The sequence below is a fragment of the Salvelinus sp. IW2-2015 genome, linkage group LG19, assembly GCF_002910315.2.
Source record: "Salvelinus sp. IW2-2015 linkage group LG19, ASM291031v2, whole genome shotgun sequence".
NCBI classification, from domain to species: domain Eukaryota; kingdom Metazoa; phylum Chordata; class Actinopteri; order Salmoniformes; family Salmonidae; genus Salvelinus; species Salvelinus sp. IW2-2015.
In genome coordinates this window covers 34391889-34417795 of record NC_036859.1, presented here as the reverse complement: position 1 = coordinate 34417795, position 25907 = coordinate 34391889, and the positions used below count along the sequence as shown (strand labels likewise).

Genomic DNA, 25907 nt, shown 5'->3' with positions numbered 1-25907 from the left:
AATATGGACTTCAACTTTTTTCCAACTGCAGACACTCAATATGGAGGACCTTGCAGCTTCCGTGAAGGACAGAGAGCTATGGCATTCCATCTTTTGGCAAATCAACACATTCCGCATCCATAAGCCATTCCGCCTCCATATGCAAAGAATGTTGATCAGAAAACTGTATTTTTACATTTCAGGATACATTTTTAAATGACTTTTTTTCTTTTGGCCCTGGAAGGAACAGTTACACACTTCACACTGTTGAAAACATATAACACGCGGAAACMAGATGTACAGTGCATTCGGAAAGTATTCAGACTCCTTCACTATTTCCACATTTTGTTTACGTTACAGCCTTATTCCAAAATTAATTAAATTGTTTTTTCCCCCTCATCAATCTGCACACAATACCCCATAATGACAATGCAAAAACAGGTTTTTAGAAATGTATATAAAAAAATACCCTGAGATATACCATTTACATACAGTAAGTATTCAGACCCTTTACTCAGTACCTTGTTGAAGCACCTTTGCCAGCGATTACAGCCTTGAGTCTTCTTGGGTATAAGATTGGTGCAACTGTATTTGGGGAGTTTCTCCCATTCTTCTCTGCAGATCCTCTCAAGCTCTGTCAGGTTGGATGTGGAGCGTCGCTGCACAGCTATTTTCATGTCTCTCCAGAGATGTTCAATCAGGTTCAAGTCTGGGCCATTCAAGGACATGGAGAGACATACTTTTTTTTTTTAGCTAGGCAAGTCAGTTAAGAGCAAATTCTTATTTACAATGACGGCCTAGGAACAGTGGATTAGCTGCCTTGCTCAGGGGCAGAACGACAGATCTTTACCTTGTCAGCTCGGGGATTCCATCTAGCAACCTTTCGGTTAGCGCCCCAATGCTCTAACCACTAGGCTACCTGCCACCCCACACTTGTCCCGAAGCGACTCCTGTGTTGTCTTGGCTGTGTGCTTAGTGTCGTTGTCATGCTGGAAGGTGAAACTTCGCCCTAGGCTGAGGTCCTGAGCGCTCTGGAACAGGTTTTCATCAAGGATCTCTCTGTTCCTCCAGACGTGACGCTTGGCATTCAGGCCAAAGAGTTCAATCTTGGTTTCCTCAAACCAGAGAATCTTGTTTTTCATGGTCTGAGAGTCATTTATGTGCATTTTGGCATACTCCAAGCGGGCTGTCATGTGCCTTTMACTGAGGAGTGGCTTCCATCTGGCCACTCTACCATAAAGGCCTGATTGGTGGAGTGCTGCAGAGATGGTTGTCCTTCTGGAAGTTTCTCCCATCTCCACAGAGGAACTCTGGAGCTCTGTCAGTGACCATCGGTTTCTTGGTCACCTCCCAATCTCCCACGATTGCTCAGTTTGGCCGGGCGGCCAGCTCTAGGAAGAGTTTTGGTGGTTCCAAACTTCTTCCATTTAAGAATGATGGATGCCACTGTGTTCTTGGGGACCTTAAATACTGCAGAAAGTTTTTGGTACCTTTCTCCAGATCTGTGCCACAATCCTGTCTCGGAGCTCTACGGACAATTCCTTTGACCTCATGGCTTGGTTTTTGCTCTGACATGCACTGTCAACTTTGGGACTTTCTATAGACAGGTGTGTGCCTTTCAAATCATGTCTAATCAATTGAATTGACCAAAAGTGGACTCCAATCGAGTTGTAGAAACATCTCAAGGATGATCAATGGAAACAGGATGGACCTCAGCTCAATTTTGAGTCTCATAGCAAAGGGTCTGATACTTATGTAAATAAGGTATTTCTGCAAACAATTCTAAAAACCTGTTTTTGCTTTGTCATTGTTGGGTATTGTGTGTAGATTGCTGAATACATATTTTTTTATTTAATCCATTTTAGAATATGGCTGTAACGTAACAAAATGTGAAAAAGTCAAGGGGTCTGAATACTTTCCGAATGTACTGTATGTATCATTGACTTCAGTGTAATATGATAATTGATGTTAGTGTGCATTATGGACATTACACAAGACAGCCAAACTCATACAATGTAAATTGAAGGGGACTAAGAAAAAGTCTCCAATACAATGATAGAATAATTCCTAACGTTTTGACATTCTGTCTTCATCGGGGTGTCATCTGTCGAAGGGGCCTTACCTTTTTCTTTTTTCTCAAAACCACCCTTACACCATCGGCAGACACAATGATGTTGACTTTCTTCTTCTTCATGTTCTTCAATTTGAATTCATACTGTAGGGGAGGGTGGGGGAGGGGGATGTCAATTAGATAGATTTGTACATGAAATTGGAATGTCAAATAACCCATACAATTATACGCTATACAGTATGGACTACCATGGACTTTGGTGTCCATTCCTATTCAAGAAGTAAACTGAAAGTTCAATTCCTCAACCTTGTCCAGAGATACCTGATGTAATGGAATGAAAACATGTACCACTAACAGGGAGTGAGCACTAACAAGCAGTGAGTACTAACAGGGAGTGAGTACTAACAAGCAGTGCGTACTAACAGGGAGTGAGTACTAACAGGTAGTGAGTACTAACAAGCAGTGCGTACTATCAGGGAGTGAGTACTAACAAGGAGTCAGTACTAACAGGTAGTAAGTACTAACAAGGAGTGAGTGCAAACAGGTAGTGAGTACTAACAAGGAGTGAGTACTAACAGGGAGTGAGTACTAACAAGGAGAGAGTATTACCAGGGAGTGAGTATAACAAGGAGGAGGTGATTACCAGGTCGTGGTGAGTCACTAACAGAGGAGTCGTAGTAGCTACACAGGTTGAGTAATGTAGGCTCATACAAGGTAGTGAGTGCCAAGACAGGTAGTGAGTTTACTAACTCAAGTGGATGTTTGGAGCCTGCTTAACAGGTTTAGGTTCGTTGTACTTACTTTAACAGGGAGTGCTGTATTATTTAACAGAAGGGGAAGGTGTAAACGCATTAGTTGAGGCACTAACAGTTAGTGATTACGACAGGGTTAGTGATGTACTGAACTGGGATGTGTGAGTGTGGCTAAGCAGGTTGTTGAGTACTAACAGTTAAGGTGAGTCTGACAGGAGTGAGTGTAAAAGTGGGAGTACCTAACAGTTAGTGAACAGTATTACTAACAAGGAAGTGGAGTGTACTACAGAGGTAAAGTTGAGTACTAACTGGGAGTGAGGTACTAAACAGGTGAGTGGAGTATAACTGGGAGAGTGAGTAACTACAAGGAGTGAGAGCTAACAGAAGTATTATGACAGGTAGTGAAGTACTAAACAGGTAGTGAGCTACTAACATGTAGTGGATACTAACGAGTGAGTCTACGAGGAGTAACAGTAGTGAGTATAAAGGAGTGGATTTACTACAGGTAAGTGAAGTAACTAAGGGTAGTGAGCACTAACAGTAGTGATGTACTAACAGGTAGTGAGTCCTAACTGGGAGTGAGTACTAACAGGTTGTGAGTGGTAAACAGGTAGTGAGTACTAAGAGTTAGTGGAGTACTATCAGGTAGTGAGTACTAACTGGGAGTGAGTACTAACAGGTGGAGTGGTAACAGGAAGTGAGTACTAACAGGTAGTGAGTACTAAAAGTAGTGAGTACTAACAGGGAGTGAGTACTAACAGGTAGTGGAGTAGGCTAACAGGTAGTGAGTAGTAACAGGTAGTGAGTACTAARGGGTAGTGAGTAGTAACAGGTAGTGAGTACTAAGGGACAGATTAAAATTGACAATTTACGGTGTCATAAAAAAAGCACCCCCCTCCCCAAAGTTACAAAAAGTTCCACATGACCCTCCCCTTGTACTATAAAATAAAATGAACACCTTCCCTCCTCATAGAATTAACTCAAAATATGGTTTACGACCACAAATAACACTAACGGTAGCGACCCTGTGTTTATAAACGTGGATATCGATTTTGCCACTTCAGCATGCTTTTGTGGCACAGTCAATACCACATACGGCTAGGTTGAGGGTTCGCCGACCACCACAGACGAGCTCACTCTACCTGCCTGTTTCATTACACAACCATCAGAGACGGCTGCCGACAATGATCAGCTCTGGGGAAATCCGTTTTTCAACATTTTGATGCCATATTTATAATCATATAAAATATATGCAATGAATTTTCCACCAACAGGTTTCTGTGCCAGTGCACTACACAACCAATAAACAAAGCATACTGACGTCGGGCACTTCAAATCAAATCTTATTGGTCACATACACATGGTTAGCAGATGTTATTGTGAGTGTAGCGAAATGCTTGTGCTTCTAGATCCGACAGTGCAGCAGTATCTAACAAGTAATATCTAACAATTCCACAAAAAAAACTAATATCTAACAAATTCCACAACAAAACCTAATACACACAATCTAGTAAAGGAATGGGATGAGAATATATAAGTATAAAATATATGGATGAGCAGTGACAGAGAGGCTAAGATGCAATAGATAGTAAAGAATAGATAGTGAAGGATACAGTACGTATGAGATGAGTTATCCGAGATATGTAAACATTCTTAAAGTGGCATTATTAAAGTGACTAGTGTTCTATTTATTAAAGTGGCCAATGATATCAAGTCTGTAGGTAGGCACTCTGTGCTATTCGTGGATGTTTGCGTTTTCAACGCTACAATAAATAGACTACGTCAATCTTGACCTTGTAGGTTTACCCAGTATCGACGGCTTGGCTTGGCAATCTCTAAATGTCATTCAACTTTCTTGTGTTTTGTAACAGGTGTCTCTTTCCATTCATCAATTGACCGCTGCACAGTTTGAATTGATTGATTTTATTTGTTAGATAAAAAAAATACATATATAGACNTTATTTGTTAGATAAAAAAAATACATATATAGACCGGAATTGTACAATAAAGTCAGGAACTTATTTCCATAGTTAAAAAAAAAGTTTAAAAAACATATACAATTACAGAGATAGAGACACATTACAGAGATACAGACACATTACAGAGATAGAGATGAAAAAATGCTCAACCTCCAGATGAGTACGAGGGGGGAGTTTAAGTACAATGTAACGATTGTCTATTTCGTCCTCCTCATCGGACGAGGAGAGGCGAGAAGGATCGGACCAATATGCAGCGTGGTTTGAATACATACTTATAGTTTATTAAACGAAGACGGAAAAACACTTAAACAAACTACAAAACAATAAACGACGTGAACAGACCTGAACTTGAGAACATATAAAAATGAACGCACGAACAGGAACAAACAAACGAACGAAACGTAACAGTACCGTGTGGCGAACAAACACAGACACAGCAACAATCACCCACAAACAAACAGTGAGAACAGCCTACCTTAATATGGTTCTCAATCAGAGGAAACGTAAAACACCTGCCCCTGATTGAGAACCATATCAGGCTAATTGAAAATGAACCCAACATAGAAACACATAACATAGAATGCCCACCCAGCTCACGTCCTGACCAACTAAACAAAGACAAAACAAAGGAAATAAGGTCAGGAACGTGACATACGATTCTTACAAGCTGGTTTGACTGGTAGCTTAATCTTTAGATGTTTGTGGCTGCTGGTGAACCATGACGTGCAGCATAATCAAAGTGACACTGGACTAGTGCACTTGCCAGAGTCTTCAGGGTGTCTATAGCTAGGTTTCCATCCTATTGGCCACCGATTTTCATGTGAATATTAAAAAATCTTCATAACAACAATGTGCCATTTCAGAGTTTCCTTTAAGGCATATGGTCATCCATATGGTCATCCWTATGGTCATCCTTATGGTCATCCTTATGGTCATCCTTATGGTCATCCWTKTGGTCATCCATATGGTCGTCCTTATGGTCATCCTTATGGTCATCCATATGGTCATCCATATGGTCATCCATATGGTCATCCTTATGGTCATCCTTATGGTCATCCTTATGGTCATCCTTATGGTCATCCATATGGTCATACCTTATGGTCATCCACATGGTCATCCCTATGGTCCCATCCTTATGGTCATTCCATATGGTCATCTATGGGTCATCCATAATGGTCATCCCTTATGCGTCCATCCTTAATGGTATCCATATGGTCATCCTTATGGTCATCCATATGGTCATCCTTATGGTCATCCATATGGGGGTCATCCATATGGTCATCCTTATGGTCATCCATATGGTCATCCCTTATGGTCATCCACATGGTCATGTCCTTATGGTCATCCATACTGGTCATCCTTATGGTCATCCTTATGGTCATCCTTAATGGTCATCCTTTATGGTTCATCCTAATGGTCATCCTTATGGTCCATCCTTATGGTCATCCATATGGTCATTACCTTATGGTCATCATATGGTCATCCTTTATGGTCATCCATATGGTTTCATGCCAATATGGTCATCCATATGGTCATCCTTAATGGTCATCCTTATGGTCATCTTATGGTCATCCCATATGTCATCCTTAATGGTTCATTCCATATGGTCATCTTATTGGTCATCCAATATGGTCAATCCATATGGTTCCTTATGGTCATCCACATGGTCATGCCTTATGGTCATCCTTTGGTCATCCATATGGTCCATGCCTTAGGTCATCCAATATGTCATTCCTTATGGTCATCCATATGGTCAAATCCATATTGGTCATAGCTTATGGGTTCATCCATATGGTCATCCATATGGCAATTCAGATCCAACCTGGGGGCGCATCAAAGCAACATCAATACAACAAATGGATATTGGCCAAAATGAGCCTCATTTACATGTCCTTAAAAAACAACCTAGAACAAATTACCAAAAAACAAGCACTTTTGCTGTGTTTACGATGTGTATGCATTATGCAAACTTTATAGCCTTTATAGGCCTACTTACCTAAAACAATAACTGTCCACCTCACGGTTCAGCTGATTATGTACCACTAAATGTTCAGGACGTGTATGTATAGGCCTGTAGGCTTAGCTGTTCCACTGTAATGATATTCATACTGGTCAATAATACATTTGAGAAAAGGCAGAGACCCTTGGTCCGATACCCCAGAAGAGATAGAGATATTAATCCCGTGGGCATGCTACGAACAGCGACACCTATTTCTTTATGTCAGATAGCTACTGTTGTGTGCCATAACAGATATAGACGTATAGAAGGTACGGTAATTCTTACATTTTCTTATCCAAATATTTTGGTATAAAAATAAGCATTTATATTGTTAGATTATAGGAAGTAACTCTGGTAAAAGGCCTGAAACAGTCCTTCCTCAGTTCAACCGCTGAAAGTAATTTGTAGCTCCGGGGCCCACTGCCGTCGTATCATAGGCCTGCCAGCAGTTTTACAGCTTAATAATAAGAGCCACACCAAACCTTCACCAACATTTCTAAACGCTATTACAAGGTTCATATCAAAAGTAAGTCAAGCCATTGTTTATAGGGAAAATACGAAGCAGAAGAGTTGAATGAAACCAGGGAAATAAACACACTACCCTCTCCTGTGTCCACCAAAACAAACACATACCCTCCCTGTGTCCACCAAAAACAAACACCTACCCTCCCTGTGTCCACCAAAACAAACACATACCCTCCCTGTGTCCACCAAAACAAACACATACCCTCCCTGTGTCCACCAAAACAAACACATACCTCCCTGTGTCCACCAAAACAAACACATACCCTCCCTGTGTCCACCAAAACAAACACATACCCTCCTGTGTCCACCAAAACAAACACATACCCTCCCTGTGTCCACCAAAACAAACACATACCTCCCTGTGTCCACCAAAACAAACACATACCCCCTGTGTCCACCAAAACAAACATACCCTCCCTGTGTCCACCAAAACAAACACTACCCTCCTGTGTCACCAAAACAAAACTACCCTCCCTGTGTCCACCAAAACAACCACTAACCCTCCCTGTGTCACCAAAACAAACCACCACCCTCCCTGTGTCCACCAAAACAAACACACACCCTCCCTGTGTCCACAAAACAACACATACCCTCCTGTGTCCACCAAACTAAACACATACCCTCCCTGTGTCCCCAAACAAACACAACCCTCCCTGTGTCGCACCAAAAAAACCATGACCCTCCCTGTGTCCCACCAAAACAAACTCACTACCCTCCCTGTGGTCCCCAAAACAAACACATTACCCTCCCCTGTGTCTCTACCATAGAGCGAAACCTACCCTCCCTGTGTCACCAAAACAAGAGCCATCATATCGCGTCCCTGCCAACACTACTACCTCTGTGGGTCCAACCAAAAACAAACACATACCTCCCTGTGTCCACCCAAAACCAAACACACTACCCTCCCGTGTACCACCAAAACAAAACACATACCTCCCGTGTGTCACCAAAACAAACACATTACCCTCCCTAGTGTCCACCAAACAAACACATACCCTCGCCGTGTCCCACCAAAACAAACACATACCCTCCCTGTGTCCACCAAAACAAACACATACCCTCCCTGTGTCCACCAAAAACAAACACACACATACCTCCTGTGTCCACCAAAACAAACTCACTACCCTCCTGTGTCCACCCAAAACAAACAACAATCCTGCCCTCGTGTCCACCAAAAACAAACACATACCCTCCCTGTGTCCACCAAAACAAAACACATACCCTCCTCTGTGTCCACCAAAACAAAACACTACCCATCCCGCTGTTCCACCAAAACAACTACATACCCTCCTGTGTCCACCAAAAAACAAACCACTCACTCCGCTGTAATCACTATCCTCCCTGTGTCACCAAAACACAAACTAGCTACCTCGCTGTGTCCCACGCAAAAACAAACACATACCCTCCCTGCGTGTCCACCAAAACAAGACACCTACCCTCCCGTGATCCACCAAAACAAACTCACTACCCTTCCCTGTGCCACCAAACAAACACATACCGCCCTGTGTCCACCAAGAACAGAACCCAATACCCGCTCCCGTAGTGTCCACCAAAACACACATAACCCTCCTCCTGTGTCCACCAAAACAACACATACCCTCCCTGTGTCCACCAAAACAAACTCACTACCCTCCCGTGGTCCACCAAAAACAATACCTCCTTTTCACAAACAACCTCCCTCCGTGTCCACCAAATACAAAACATACTCCCTCCTGTGTCCACCAAAACAACACTCACTACGCCTCCTGTAGTGTCCACCAAGACAACACAACCTCCCGTGTCCCACCAAACAACACTATCCTCCCTGTGTCCACCAAGACAAACACATTACCCTCCCTGTGTCACGCAAACAAACCAACCATACCCTCCCTGTGTCACCAAAAAAAATCACTGACCCCTCCCCTGTGTTCCACCAAAACCAAACACATACCCTCCCCGTGTCCACCAAAACAAACACCTACCCTCCCTGTGTCCACCAAAACAAACACATACCCTCCCTGTGTCCACCAAAAACAAACACTACCCTCCCTGTGTCCACCAAAACAAACACATACCCTCCCTGTGTCCACCAAAACAAACACATACCCTCCCTGTGTCCACCAAAACAAACACATACCCTCCCTGTGTCCACCAAAACAAACACATACCCTCCCTGTGTCCACCAAAACAAACACATACCCTCCCTGTGTCCACCAAACAAAACACATACCCTCCCTGTGTCCACCAAAACAAACACATACCCTCCCTGTGTCCACCAAAACAAACACATACCCTCCCTGTGTCCACCAAAACAAACACATACCCTCCCTGTGTCCACCAAAACAAACACACACCCTCCTGTGTCCACCAAAACAAACACCTACCCTCCTGTGTCCACCAAAACAAACACACACCCTCCCTGTGTCCACCAAAACAAACACACACCCTCCCTGTGTCCACCAAAAACAAACACACACCCTCCCTGTGTCCCAAAACAAACACGACCTCTCCCCAAAAGAAAAAGAAGAAAGTTTGACAACTCTTCCCTATTTTGGACCACCCCTCCCCCAGTAAATTTCGATCTGTCCCTAGTACTAACAGGGAGTGAGTACTAAAGTATTTAGCATTGATATCCCTACAAGACACCATCTGCTGCTGAGAATAAATCAAAGTTTGAGTCAACACAAAGGCTGAAGAAAAGTGGCAAAGTCAGATTGTAGAGCTGGTAAAGTCTCCAACAGAAAAGTTCCCCCCCAGAGTGCATTAGACATGAAGGAAAACTCAGTAGTGTGCACCACTTTTATCCTTCCCCTTCATTAATTAGACTTGTTAGATGTGTTCCCTCTGCCTGTACTGTAGTCTAAGGGACCAGACATCAGGACCAGACATCTAAAGAAAGAAACAGTTTTTTCCCCAAATTAGGAAATATATCAGAAGTCCAATTGATCAAATGAGGACTTTTATCAAATTAMCACTTTTCCACTTCTGATCTTCAACCAGAAGACTAATCAGGATCCTCTCATGTCAGAGGTTTGAAGCTATGTCCTGCTGCCTTTCTCCCTGTAAAATAGAATGATATTCAGACTGGTTTTTTTTTACGCTAATTGGGTGACTTTTTAACTCCTTTTTAGTATCGGACTATGGACTATTTAATGGGCTGTACTACTGTTTAATATTTCACTGTATTGCTGTTTGACTGTATTGTCTTGCTGGGTATATTACTGTATTTTAATATATCCTGTGCCTACCAGCAATAAATGCCCCCCTGGGATGAAAAAAAGTGTATTAAATGTGTAACCCACAAAGTTCCATGGTTCCTTGAGATGTGTATAGYCYGTCACTGCCTAGCCACACACATAGTCACTTGCTGGAGTGTATTCATTAGCCGCACACCGTTGCAAAACGTTTCACACTATAAAAACGTTTTTGCAACGGAAAACMTTTTGGACAAATTCAGMTAGGTCTCTTTGGTTCCTACACTCTTATAAAAAAAATGGTTCCAAACGGGCTCTTCGGCTGTCTCCATAGGATAACCCTTTCTGGTTCCAGGTAGAACCCTTTGGGGCTCTAAAGGGTTCTACCTGGAACCAAAAGGGTTCTACCTAGAACCAAAAGGGTTCTTCAACGGGTTGTCTTATGGGGACAGCCGAAGAGCCTTTTTAGGTTGTAGATAGCACCGTTTTTTCCTAAGAGTGTAGTGAATACACCCCTCGTTTGAGTAGAATGTTGGGGTCAGAAATGTTTGGTAACTCAGAAACACACTGCTCAAAAAATAAAGGGAACACTTAAACAACACAATGTAACTCCAAGTCAATCACACTTCTGTGAAATCAAACTGTCCACTTAGGAAGCAACACTGATTGACAATAAATTTCACATGCTGTTGTGCAAATGGAATAGACAAAAGGTGGAAATTATAGGCAATTAGCAAGACACCCCCAAAAAAGGAGTGATTCTGCAGGTGGTGACCACAGACCACTTCTCAGTTCCTATGCTTCCTGGCTGATGTTTTGGTCACTTTTGAATGCTGGCGGTGCTCTCATCTTAGTGGTAGCATGAGACGGAGTTACAACCCACACAAGTGGCTCAGGTAGTGCAGTTCATCCAGGATGGCACATCAATGCGAGCTGTGGCAAAAAGGTTTGCGTGTTCTGTCAGCGTAGTGTCCAGAGCATGGAGGCGCTACCAGGAGACAGGCCAGTACATCAGGAGACGTGGAGGAGGCCGTAGGAGGGCAACAACCCAGCAGCAGGACCGCTACCTCCGCCTTTGTGCAAGGAGGTGCACTGCCAGAGCCCTGCAAAATGACCTCCAGCAGGCCACAAATGTGCATGTGTCTGCTCAAACGGTCATAAACAGACTCCATGAGGGTGGTATGAGGGCCCGACGTCCACAGGTGGGGGTTGTGCTTACAGCCCAACACCGTGCAGGACGTTTGGCATTTTGCCAGAGAACACCAATATTGGCAAATTCGCCACTGGCGCCCTGTGCTCTTCACAGATGAAAGCAGGTTCACACTGAGCACATGAGCACATGTGACAGACGTGACAGAGTCTGGAGACGCCGTGGAGAACGTTCTTCTGCCTGCAACATCCTCCAGCATGACCGGTTTGGTGATGGGTCAGTCATGGTGTGGGGTGGCATTTTCTTTGTGGGGCCGCACAGCCCTCCATGTGCTCGCCAGAGGTAGCCTGACTGCCATTAGGTACGAGATGAGATCCTCAGACCCTTGTGAGACCATATGCTGACACATGCACATTTGTGGCCTGCTGGAGGTCATTTTGTGCAGGGCTCTGGCAGTGCACGCTCCTTGCACAAAGGCGGAGGTAGCGGTCCTGCTGCTGGGTTGTTGCCCTCCTACGGCCTCCTCCACGTCTCCTGATGTACTGGCCTGTCTCCTGGTAGCGCTCCATGCTCTGGCACTACGCTGACAGACACAGCAAACCTTTTTGCCACAGCTCGCATTGATGTGCCATCCTGGATGAACTGCACTACCTGAGCCACTTGTGTGGGTTGTAGACTCCGTCTCATGCTACCACTGAAGTGAGAGCACCGCCAGCATTCAAAAGTGACCAAAACATCAGCCAGGAAGCATAGGAACTGAGAAGTGGTCTGTGGTCACCACCTGCAGAATCACTCCTTTTTTGGGGGTGTCTTGCTAATTGCCTATAATTTCCACCTTTTGTCTATTCCATTTGCACAACAGCATGTGAAATTTTTGTCAATCAGTGTTGCTTCCTAAGTGGACAGTTTGATTTCACAGAAGTGTGATTGACTTGGAGTTACATTGTGTTGTTTAAGGTGTTCCCTTTATTTTTTTGAGCAGTGTAGTTTAAAAAACAATTTTTTTCACACTATCAAGTGAAAGACACAAATCAATCAAATGTATTTACAAAGCCCTTTTTACATGAGCAGGTGTCACAAAGTGCTTATACAGAAACCACTGGAGGTTGGTGGCATCTTAATTGGGGAGGACGGGCTTGTGGTAATGGCTTGAGCTCTGAGGGGTGGCCAGTCCTCTTCTGGCGGTGCCGGGTGGAGATTATAAGAGTACATGGCCGTTAAGGCCAGATCGTTCTTCAAGATGTTCAAACGTTCATAGATGACCAGCAGGGTCAAATAATAATCACAGTGATTGCAGAGGGTGCAACAGATCAGTACCTCAGGAGGAAATGTCAGTTGGCTTTTCTTAGCCAAGCATTCAAATCAAAGTTTATTTGTCATGTGCGCCGAATACAACAGGTGTAGTAGACCTTACAGTGAAATGCTTGAGGTTGAGACAGAAGGTAGAGCGCAAGAGAGAGAGGAAGGGAGAGACTTCTCAACGATATTGTATTGATCATCAAGAGAAGTTTCCTTTGRGTGGACTACTGACAATCCATTACGTTTACCTAGGTACCTATCCAAAATTGTAATCCGTAACGTAACTTCCGGAGTACCCAAACTCAGTAACGTAATCTGATTACTTTCCATTAAGAGGCAATAGAAGACAAAGGATCCATCAAACGCATTTGGTGTGTCATCATAGTGGTCTCTGACTTGTGGTCAGACTCGCTCAGGAGGAACAAACTTAAACGTGCGTCATATTTCAACGCTGAATTGAATGTCATTGAGAAAACAGAAAGATGTCATCATGTCTTTTTCTGCAAACATCGTTTCTGAATTGAAAAGTAATCCAAGAAGTAATCATCGAGTTTTTCAAAAGTATCTGTAATTTGAATACAATATTTAGCTGTTAACGTAATTGATTACTGTTATAGTTTTTAGTAATCAGATTACATGTAACCCTGACTATTGATTACCAGGACCCAAACTGTGGAAGGCTATTTCTAAAGGCTACTTATATATTTTGGGGTTTTCTCTCTGGACAATTTTATACTGAACAAAAACATAAATGTATTTCCCGAGTGGAGCAGCGGTCTAAGGCACTGCATCGCAGTGCTAGAGGTTTCACTATAGACCCTGGTTCGATCCCAGGCTGTGACAGAGCCGACCGGGAGACGCATGAGGCGGTGCACAATTGGCCCAGCGTCGTTAGGGGAGGTTTTGGCCGGCCGAGATGCACTCTAAATCAAATTTTATTGGTCACATACACATATTTAGCAGATGTTACAGCGGGTGTAGCGAAATGCTTGCGGCGGGCCGGTTGCATGCACGCTGACTACGGTCGCCAGCTGTACGGTGTTTCCTCTGACACATTGGTGCGGCTGGCTCCCGGGTTAAGTGAGCAGTGTCTCAAGAAGCAGTGTGGTTTGGCGAGGTCGTGTTTTGGAGGACGCATAGCTCTCGACCTTCGCCTCTCCCGAGTCCGTACGGGAGTTGCAGCGATGGGACAAGACTGTAACTACCAATTGGATATGATGAAAAAGTACAACAAAAAATATATATACATATAAACGCAACATGTAAGTGTTGGTCCCATGTTTCATGAGCTGAAATAAAAGATCCCCGAAATGTTCCATTCGCACAAAAGCTTATTTCTCTCAAATGTTGTGCACAAATATTTTTGCATCACTGTTAGTGAGCATTTCTCCTTTGACAAGATAATCCATCCACCTGACAGGTGTGGCATATCAAGAAYCTGATTAAACAGRTTTACACAGGTGATTAAACAGCATTACACAGGTGCACCTTGTGCTGGGGACAATAAAAGCCCACTCTAAAATGTGCAGATTTGTCAAACAACAACAACATGCTGACTGCAGGAATATTGCTGAGGAGTATTTCTGTCTGTAATAAATCCCTTTTGTGGGGAAAAACACATACTGTTTGGCTGGGCCTGGCCTCCCAAATGGGTGAGCCTGGCTCCCAAGTGGGTGGGCCTATTTTCACCTTTATTTAACCAGGTAGGCTAGTTGAGAACAAGTTCTCATTTGCAACTGCGACCTGGCCAAGATAAAGCAAAGCAGTGTGACACAGACAACAACACAGAGTTACACATGGAGTAAACAATAAACAAGCCAATAACACAGTAAACAAGTCAATGACACAGTAGAAAAAAGAAAGTCTATATACAGTGTGTGCAAAAGGCATGAGGAGGTAGGCAATAAATGGGCCATAGGAGCGAATAATTAGAATTTAGCAGAGTAACACTGGAGTGATAAATGAGCAGATGATGATGTGCAAGTAGAGATACTGGTGTGCCAAAAGAGCAGAAAAAGTAAATAAAATTAAAACAGTTATGGGGATTGAGGTAGGTAGATTGGGTGGGCTATTTACAGATGGACTATGTACAGCTGCAGCGATCGGTTTAGCTGCTCAGATAGTTGATGTTTAAAGTTGGTGAGGGAAATAAAAGTCTCCAACTTCAGCGATTTTTGCAATTCGTTCCAGTCACTGGCAGCAGAGAACTGGAAGGAAAGGCGGCCAAATGATGGTGTTGGCTTTGGGAGGATCAGTGAGATATACCTGCTGGAACGTGTGCTACGGGTGGGTGTTGTTATCGTGACCAGTGAACTGAGTTAAGGTGGAGCTTAACCTAGCATAGACTTATAGTTGACCTGGAGCCAGTGGGTCTGGCGACGAATATGTAGCGAGGGCCAGCCGACTAGAGCATACAGGTCGCAGTGGTGGGTGGTTATAAGGTGATTTGGTAACAAAACGGATGGCACTGGTGATAGACTGCATCCAGTTTGCTGAGTAGAGTGTTGGAAGCTATTTGTAGATGACATCGCTGAAGTCGAGGATCGGTAGGATAGTCAGTTTTACTAGGGTAAGTTTGGTGGCGTGAGTGAAGGAGGCTTTGTTGCAAAATAGAAAGCCGATTCTAGATTTGATTTTGGATTGGATATGTTTAATATGAGTCTGGAAGGAGAGTTTACAGTCTAGCCAGACACCTAGGTATATATTAGTTGTCCACATATTCTAGGTCGGGACCGTCCAGGGTGGTGATGCTAGTCGGGCGGGCGGTGTGCGGGTAGCGAAACGGTTGAAAAAGCATGGCATTGGTTTTACTAGCGTTTAAGAGCAGTTGGAGGCCTCGGAAGGAGTGTTTATGGCATTGAAGCTCGTTTGGAGGTATGTAGCACAGTGTCCAAGGAAGGTCCAGAAGTATACAGAATGGTGTCGTCTGCGTAGAGGTGGATCAGGGAATCGCTCGCAGTAAGAGCGACATCATTTGATATATACAGAGAAAAGAGTCGGCCCGAGAATTGAACCCTGTGGTACCCCCATAGAGACTGCCAGAGGTCCGGACAACATGCCCTCCGATTTGACACCACTGAACTCTGTCTGCAAAGTAGTTGGTGAACCAGGCAACAGTCATTAGAAAAACCAAGGCTATTGAGTCTGCCGATAAGAATACAGTGATTGACAGAGTCGAAAGCCTTGCCAGGTCCATGAAGACGGCTGCAACAGTACTGTCTTTATCGATGGCGGTTGATGATATATCGTTTAGTACTTGAGCATGGCTGAGGTGCACCCGTGACCGGCTCGGAAGCCGGATTGCACACGGAGAAAGGTACGGTGGGATTCGAAATGGTCAGTGATCTGTTTTATTAACTTGGCTTTCGAAGACTTTAGATAGGCAGGGCAGGATGGATATAGGTCTGTAACAGTTTGGGTCTAGGGGTGTCACCCCTTTTGAAGAGGGGGATGACCATGGCAGCTTCCAATCTTTAGGGATCTCGGACGATGCGAAAGAGAGGTTGAACAGGCTGGTAATAGGGGTTGCAACCAATGGCGGCGAATAGTTTTAGAAAGAGAGGGTCCAGATGTCTAGCCCAGCTGATTTGTACGGGTCCAGGTTTTGCAGCTCTTCAGAACATCTGCTGTCTGGATTGGGTGAAGGAGAAGCTGGGGAGGCTTGGGCGAGTAGCTGCGGGGAGGCAGAGCTGTTGGGTGGGGTTGGAGTAGCCAGGAGGAATGGCATGGCCAGTCGTTGAGAAATGCTTATTGAAATGTTCGATTATCATGGATTATACAGTGGTGACCGTGTTACCTAGCCTCAGTTGCAGTGGGCAAGCTGGGAGGAGGTGCTCTTGTTCTCCGTGATCCCTCCAGGATCCCCATAGCTGCGCCCCTGCCCAGTCATGTGAATACCATAGATTAGGGCCTAATGAATTTATTGCAATTGACTGATTTCCTTCTATGAAGTGTAACTCAGTAAAATCTTTGAATTTATTGCAAGTTACGTTATATATTTGTGTCAGTAAATTTTGATTATTACACAGACTAACAGCTGAACTTGGTAAAACTCCTCATTTCATTTTTTCTTTTAGGCTGATTATTTAGTTAATTTTGGGGGGGACTGAAGTTAATTGAACATTACAAACTAACTAAAACAGAGGACTGATTTAGCAAGTTCAGAGACTATAATTGTTGATTCTTGATTTGTTTTGTGATTCTGATTCAGCTGATTGCAAGTGAATACACTGATTGTTTTGATTTCGATTCAGCCTGATATCAGTGAATACCAATGATTCTTTTTTGATTCTGATTCCAGCTGAATTCTTGATTCGTTTTTGATTCTGATTCAGACTGATTCAGTTGAACTATACACATGATTATCTTTTGAGTTCTGATTCAGCTGATTACTGGATTGTTTTGATTCTGATTCAGCTGATCTCAGTGAATACACATGATTATTTCACTGATTCTCTGATTCAGCTGAATTCTGATTGTTTTGATTCTGATTTCAGCTTTGTTCAGTGAATACACATGAATTGTTTTGATTCTGTGATTCAGCTGATTACAGTGAATGTACACATGATTATTTCCTTGACATTACCTGACATTATTTTCTGATTAACGGTATGTCGTTTAGTGCTAACTGAACTAAGTAGTAGCTTGACCTGAGTAGTGCAGTGAGACATGAAGGTTAGTTAGCCTTTAGAACTCAACAGCTGTATAACAGAGACAAAAGAAAGCTCAGACTAAACAACAAGCTTCTAATCGGACCATCAGACTGTTTTTGAAAACAGCCATCACATAACCGCTCTAGACCAGCGCGAATGCACCACTCACACTCACTCACACAAAAGAACACACCAAAACAAGCTATCCACAAACACCACGCACACGACACCAACGACCCACACACACACACACCAGCACACAACCAACCGACAATCACACACACACACCCACACACCACACACACACAACACACAGTAATAGTATAGTACACACACCACACACACACACACACCACACACAACCCACAACACACCACCACAACACACACACACACACACACCACACACACACACACACACACACACACACACCACACACAAAACACACACCACACACACAGCCCAAAGGTGCTCTCATATTATAGAGAGAAATTAAAACCACTGGACACTTCCCGTTTTTCACCACTGTGTATATAAATACTGTATTCTGCTCATTCTATAATTTCTACTACTGTACATTGTATTTTAGTTACACTGGTTTATACACACCCACATATTTTATTCAATTAGTCAATTTATATATTGACATAGCTCACTAACATATCTACTGCTGTACATATCATTCTTACTATATCTATTTGTAAGTCGCTCTGGATAAGAGCGTCTGCTAAATGACATTAAATGTAAATGTAAATCGTACATATCATTCTTACTATATCTACTGCTGTACATATTCATTCTTTGTATATCTACTGCTGTACATATCATTCTAGATATCTCTACTGCTGTACATATCATTCTTAGTATATCTATGTACATATCATCTTAGTATATTCTACTGCTTACATATCATTCTTAGTATATTCTACTGCCTGTACATATCATTCTTAGTATATTCTACTGCTGTACATATCATTCTTAGTATATCTACTGCTGTACATATCATTCTTTACTATATCTACTGCTGTAACTATCTACTATCTACGCTGTTACATATCTCTTACTATATCTACTGCTGTACATATCATTCTTAGTATATCTACTGCTGTACCATATCATTCTTAGTATATCTACTGCTTACATATCATTCTTACTATATCTACTGCTGTATATATCATTCTTAGTATATCTTGTGTAAATTCATCTGGTGTATATACACATAGATTGCATCAGGATTACTGTCACAGTGCTATCTTTACTTATCTATTGTTCACCTAATACCTTTTAATAACTTAGAAATTGCACTGGTGGCTACACACCACCATCCACCCCACACAGGCCTATAGAAACTGGGCTACACACCACCATCCACCCCCACACAGCCCTATAAGAAACTGGGGCTACACACCACCATCCACCCCCCACACAGCCCTATAGAAACTGGGGCTACACACCACCATCCACCCCCACACAAGCCCTATATAGAAACTGGGCTACACACCACCATCCACCCCCCACAGCCCTTATAGAAACTGGGGCTACACACCACCATCCACCCCCACACAAGCCTATAGAAACTGGGCTTCACACCACCATCCACCCCCACACCAGCCCTATAGAAACTGGGGCCTACACACCACATCCACCCCCACACAGCCCTATAGAAACTGGGGCTACACACCACCATCCACCCCACACAGCGCCTATAGAAACTGGGGCTACACACCCCATCCACGCCCACACAGCCCATATAGAAACTGGGGCTTCACACCACCATCCACCCCCACACAGCTCTATAGAACTGGGGTACACCACCATCACCCCCACACAGCCTATAGAAACTGGGGCTAACACACCCACCATCCACCCCCACACAGCCCTAATAGAAACTGGGGCCTACACCACCACACACCACCCCTACACAGCCCTATAGAAACTGGGGCTACACACCCACCATCCACCCCCACACAGCCCTATAGAACTGGGGCTACACACCACCATCCACCCCCACACAGCCTATAGAAACATGGGCTACACACCACCATCCACCCCCACACAGCTCTATAGAAACTGGGGCTACACACCACCATTCCACCCCCACACAGCCCTATAGAAACTGGCGGTACACACCACCATCCACCCCCACACAGCCCTATAGAAAACTGGGGCTACCACACCACCATCCACGCCCACACAGCCCTATAGAAACTGGGCTTCCACACCACCAGTCCACCCCCCACACAGCCTTATAGGAAACTGGGGCTACACACCACCAACTTGCCTATCGCCCACCACCACCCCCTATAGAAGAAGAAACTGGGCCCTACACACCACCATCCACCCCCACACAGCCCCTATAGAAACTGGGGCCTACACACCACCATCCACCCCACACAGCCTTATTAGAAACTGGGGCCTACACCACCACCATTCCACCCCATAGTTATTCAATTAGTCAATTTATATATTGACATAGCTCACTAACATATCTACTGCTGTACATATCATTCTTAGTATATCTACTGCTGTACATATCATTCTTACTATATTCTACTGCTGTACATATCATTCTTAGTATATCTACTGCTGTACATATAATTCTTAGTATATCTACTGCTGTACATATCATTCTTACTATATCTTACTGCTGTACATATCATTCCTTACTTATATTTTACTGCTGTACATATCATTCTTAGTATATCACTGGCTGTACATATCATTCTAGTATATTTCTACTGCTGTACATATGCATTCTTACTATATCTACTGTGTACATATCATTGTTTTAGTATATCTACTGCTGTACATATCATTCTTACTATTATCTACTGCTGTACATTATCATTCTTACTATATCTACTGCTGTACATATCATTCTTAGTATATCTACTGCCTGTACATATCATTCTTTAGTATTATTCTACTGCTATACATATCATTCTTACTATATCTTACTGCTGTACATATCATTCTTAGTATATCTTGTGTAAATTCATATGGTGTATATACACATAGGATTGCATCAGGATTACTGTCACAGTGCTATCTTTACTTATCTATTGTTTCACCTAATACCTTTTTAATAACTTAGAAATTTGCACTGGTTGGCTACACACCACCATCCACCCCCACACAGCCTTTATAGAAACTGGGCTACACACACCATCCACCCCCACACAGCCTTATAGAAACTGGGCTTGCACACCACCATCCACCCCCACACAGCCTTATAGAAACTGGGGCTACACACCCACCATCCCACTCCCCACACAGCCTTATAAGAAACTGGGGCTACACACCACCATCCACCCCCACACAGCCTTATAGAAAACTGGCTTGCACACCACCATCCACGCCACACAGCCTTATAGAAACTGGGGCTACACACCACCATCCCACCCCCACACAGCCTTATTAGACTGGGGCTTGCACACCACCATCCACCGCCACACACAGCCCTATTAGGAAACTGGGGGCTTACACACCACCATCCACCGCCACACAGCCTTTATAGAAACTGGGGGCTACACACCACCATCCACCCCCACACAGCCCTATAGAAACTGGGGCTACACACCACCATCCACCCCCACACAGCCCTATAGAAACTGGGCCTAAACACCTGACAGTGGGAAATGAGGGGGAACATAGAGAGGACGGTTCTCATTATTTTCATGTGCATCAACAAAGCTCTGCCTCCCGAAGCCTAGAAAGAGAGAATAAAGCAGACTGGGGTATTCCCCTCTCTCTTTATGCTGTTGTATGGGATTTGGAAGGCAGCAATGCCTGAAGAATGGATGTGGTGTTTTGTCTGAGCTGATGCAGTCTTTACTAGCCCGGTTTCAGATATGTATACGCTGTCTTGACAAAAATGAACGTAGGAGTCGGCAGCACAAAGAGATCTGGTACCAGGCTAACTTTTCCGCCATGAAGTAGAGTAGGCCATGTACTCTACTGTACACCAACAAGGGAACTTGGCCCAAGAAGGACGACGTTGATAAACAGTAAACGCTCGTTGAGCCCAATTCCATTATGGTCCCAGAGGACACTGACTTTCCTCTGATCCAATAAGGACGACTTCAGTAAACACTTGCTGGGCCCRGTGCCACTACGTTTACAAAGGATATGTTCCACTTCACTTTCTTCACAAGTTGTCTCTCGGATGACCTCAATCAACATTTACTGGGCCTAATTTTATTATTTTCCTACAGGATACTCAACTTGACTTTTTCTCCTAAGTAGTTGTCTCAATGTACGCCAACAAGAGAACCTAGTCCACGAAGGATGACTTTGATGAACACTTACATTATTCTATTGTGGATGTAGGATCTAGATTGTGGCTTCTATCAATGTAATTGTCTGCATCGTTTTCAATCCCCTGTATATATTATTCTAAATATATATTTTAAAATGTATTTTCCTTCTTTATTACTTTCCCCTAACCCTACCACCCCTCGCCTACTTGGAGTAAACTAATGGACAACAACACTTAGGCTTCCACTTCCAGCTTATACATACTATATACATTTCACGGACGGTACATTTTACATTAGTTATCTTTGTTTTTGGTCTTAGCCTTCAGCTACCTTCAACCCCTCCCATCTGTCTCTGAAGACCATCCAGTTTTGATTTCTTGCTGTCATGCATTTTTCCACTGTGCTGTGATGTTTCACTAAAGTTCTAAACCTTTCTATTCTCGTAGTTTCTACAGATTGTAAATGAAAGATATACACCTTTGCTAAAAGTATTATATTATTGATCGATTGACTATGACTTATCAAATCACCCAGCAGTGCTATTTGCAGAGTTAGCACAAAGTAAATGTTGCATTTTTTCTGCCATTCCTGAACCTGCGATCAAAAACAAGCTACATATGGGCACTACCAAAACAAGTGATATAATGATTCTGTCTCTTCATAGAAAAATCTGCAAAACTGGGATGGTTGTTGTCCCAATATATATAACATTCTATTTGGGCGGTATGGAAATTGGAGTGAGTCTAGGGTTTCTGGTATAATGGTGTTGATGTGAGCCATTACCAGCCTTTCAAAGCACTTCATGGCTACGGACGTGAGTGCTACGGGTCTGTAGTCATTTAGGCAGGTTACCTTTGTGTTCTTGGGCACAGGGACTATAGTGGTCTGCTTGAAACATGTTGGTATTACAGACTCAATCAGGGACATGTTGAAAATGTCAGTGAAGACACCTGCCAGTTGGTCAGCACATGCCCGGAGCACACGTTCTGGTAATCCGTCTGGCAACGCAGCCTCGTGTATGTTGACCTGTTTAAAGGTCTTACTCACGTTGGCTACAGAGAGCGTGATCACACAGTCATCCGGAACAGCTGATGCTCTCATGCATGCCTCAGTGTTGCTTGCCTCGAAGCGAGCATAGAAGTGATTTAGCTCGTCTGGTACGCTCGTGTCACTGGGCAGCTCGTGGCTGTCCTTCCCTTTGTWGTCTGTAATAGTTTGCAAGCCCTGCSACATCCGACGAACGTCGGAGCCGGTGTAGTATGATTCAATCTTAGCCCTGTATTGACGCTGTGCCCGTTTGATGGTTAGTCGCAGGGCATAGCGGGATTTCTTGTAAGCTTCCGGGTTAGAGTCCCGCACCTTGAAAGCTCAGTGCGAATATTGCCTGTAATCCATGGCTTCTGGTTGGGGTATGTACGTACAGTCACGTTGGGGACGACGTCCTCAATGCACTTATTGGTAAAGCCAGTGACTGATGTGGTGTATTCCTCAATGTCATCGGAAGAATCCCGGAACATGTTCCAGTCTGTGATAGCAAACAGCAAAAAAAGTGCAAAAAAAGTGCTGAATTCTAAATAAATTACTGACAGTGTCACCAGCAAATCACCCCCACACCATCACACCTCCAAACTCCATMCTATACGATGGGAACCACACATGAAGAGATCATCCGTTCACCTACCCAGTGTCTCACAAAGACACGGCGGTTGGAACCAAAAATCMAAAATCTTCACTCATCAAACCAAAGGACAGATTTCCACCGGTCTAATGTTCATTGATGGTGTTTCTTGCCACAAGAAAGTCTCTTATTATTATTGGTGTCCTTTAGTAGTTTTCTTTGCAGCAATTCGACCATGAAGGCCTGTTTCGTGCAGTCTCCTCTGAACAGTTGATGTTGAGATGTGTCCGTTACTTGAACTCCGTGAAGCATTTATTTGGGCTGCAATCTGAGGTGCAGTTAACTCTGATGAACTAACTAACTCTAGGTCTTCCTTTCCTGTGGCAGTCCTCATGAGAGCCAGTTTCATCATAGCGCTTGATGGTTTTTGCGACGCCACTTGAAGAAACTTTCAAAGTTCTTGAAATGTTCCGTAATGACTGACCTTCATGTCTTAAAGTAATGATGGACTGTCGTTTGCCTTTGCTTATTTGAGCTGTTCTTGCCATAATATGGACTTGGTCTTTTACCAAATAGGGCTATTTTCTGTATACCACCCCTACCTTGTAACAACACAACTGATTGGCTCAAATGTATTAAGAAGGAAAGAAATTCCACAAATTAACTTTTAACAAAGCACACCTGTTAAGTGAAATGCATTCCAGGTGACTACTTCACAAAGCTGGTTGAGAGAATGCTAGGAGTATGCAAAGCGGTCATCAAGGCAAAGGCTGGCTACCTTGATTTGTTTAACACTTTTTTGTTTGCTACATGATTCCATATGTGTTATTTCATTTTTGATGTATTCAATATTATTGTACAATGTAGATAATAGTGAAAATAATCAAAAACAAAAATCCTGTAATGAGTAGGTGTGTCCAGACTTTGACTGGTACTGTACCTCAACTGGTATGCTATCCAGCCCTGGAGTTTTCCCAGACTTGAATACTTGAATTGCATCTAGAAGTTACTCCTCTGTAATTTGGCCTTCACATGTGTCTTTCTGTATAGCTGTTAATTTTACACTATTGGTAGAAAAAAATCCTTACAATTAACTTCAGTTAGTGGAAATGGAGTAGACTGAAATGAAAACAGATACTTAATGCACTTTGCTTCCTCTTTCAAAATATAGTTTGGTGAATCATGGATGACTCCGTCATTTGTAACAAGTTTCTGTAAATAATTTTTGGGTTGCATTTCCATGTTGTAAATTAAAAACCAAATTTGGTGCATTTTTCACTATATTCCATCTAGTTTGCTTTATATTTATAATATATTACACTTGATCTTTCTTGAATAAGTTTGTCCGTTTATTTGAGTTTTTCCTCTAATTTATTCTGTGCCTGTTACAGTTTTTATTGGTATCTATCTCTACTGTTAGTTCCTCTATTTCCTTTTTTAGGATGAACTCTTTTGATCTACATTGTTTTGGTTTTAATAAAGGTGAGGACTGAATAGCATGGCCTCTGAAGGCACATTTAAAAGTGTCCCATACGTTAAGGGGATCTGCTGTACCTATGTAATGTAGGAAAAAGTCAGTTAAACATGATTCTGTCTTGGTTAAAACAATTTGTCATCCAGTAGGCTTTGATTAAATGTACAATATCCTCGCGGAAATTCTGCAAGCGTACCAATTATTTGATGGTCCGACCACATTCTGTCCCCTATCAACACTTTTTAAAACTTTTGGTGCCAGCGAGAATGACATAAGAAAGTAGTCAAGACGACTAGCTTGATTGAGCCTCCGCCATGTATATCTCACTAGGTCAGGGTATTAAACCTCCACCATGTATATCTCACTAGGTCAGGATATTAAACCTCCTCCATGTATATCTCACTAGGTCAGGATATTAAACCTCCTCCATGTATATCTCACTAGATCAGGATATAAAACCTCCTCCATGTATATGTCACTAGGTCAGGATATTTAATCATCCTCCATGTATATCTCACTAGATCAGGATATTAAACCTCCAGATATCCACTAGTTCCAATATATCAATAATATTCGTAATTTCCTTAAATCCATGAGGGTGATAGTTTGTAGTTTGATTTCCTTTACCGTCCATTGAGGTACTAACAACCATATTATAATCGCCCACTAAAATGTAGGATCTTAATTTGAGCCAGTTTCCTACAGCAGGAAAATAATCCTGCTGCAACAGGAAATGTGAATAATTATGTGGATTATAATTAATGGACATTTTGTAAGGGTTGATACATTTTTCGTAAAGGCAAGTCAAGTCTGAAATGTAAAATTGTAAATTACAAACTCTAGAAGCATTTTTACCTCAAATACACTACAAGTTTGCATTTCCTGCTGTTCAGGAAAATTCTCAGCAACAAAAAAGTGATCAAATTTAAATCCCACATCTGTATGATCACTAAAAATATTCCCCATCACTTTCCTCC

The 25907-nt window shown here is 43.0% G+C and overlaps 1 protein-coding gene across 1 annotated transcript in view; it reads right to left on the bottom strand.

The window, feature by feature from the left end:
* The window catches only part of LOC111979683 (carboxyl-terminal PDZ ligand of neuronal nitric oxide synthase protein-like), a 58673-nt gene that overhangs the window by 31183 nt on the left and 1583 nt on the right, over nt 1-25907 (bottom strand). The window contains exon 3 of the mRNA XM_024010313.2: nt 2102-2194. Coding sequence (XP_023866081.2) covers nt 2102-2194 — 93 coding nt within the window. The remainder of the gene's footprint in view (nt 1-2101; nt 2195-25907) is intronic.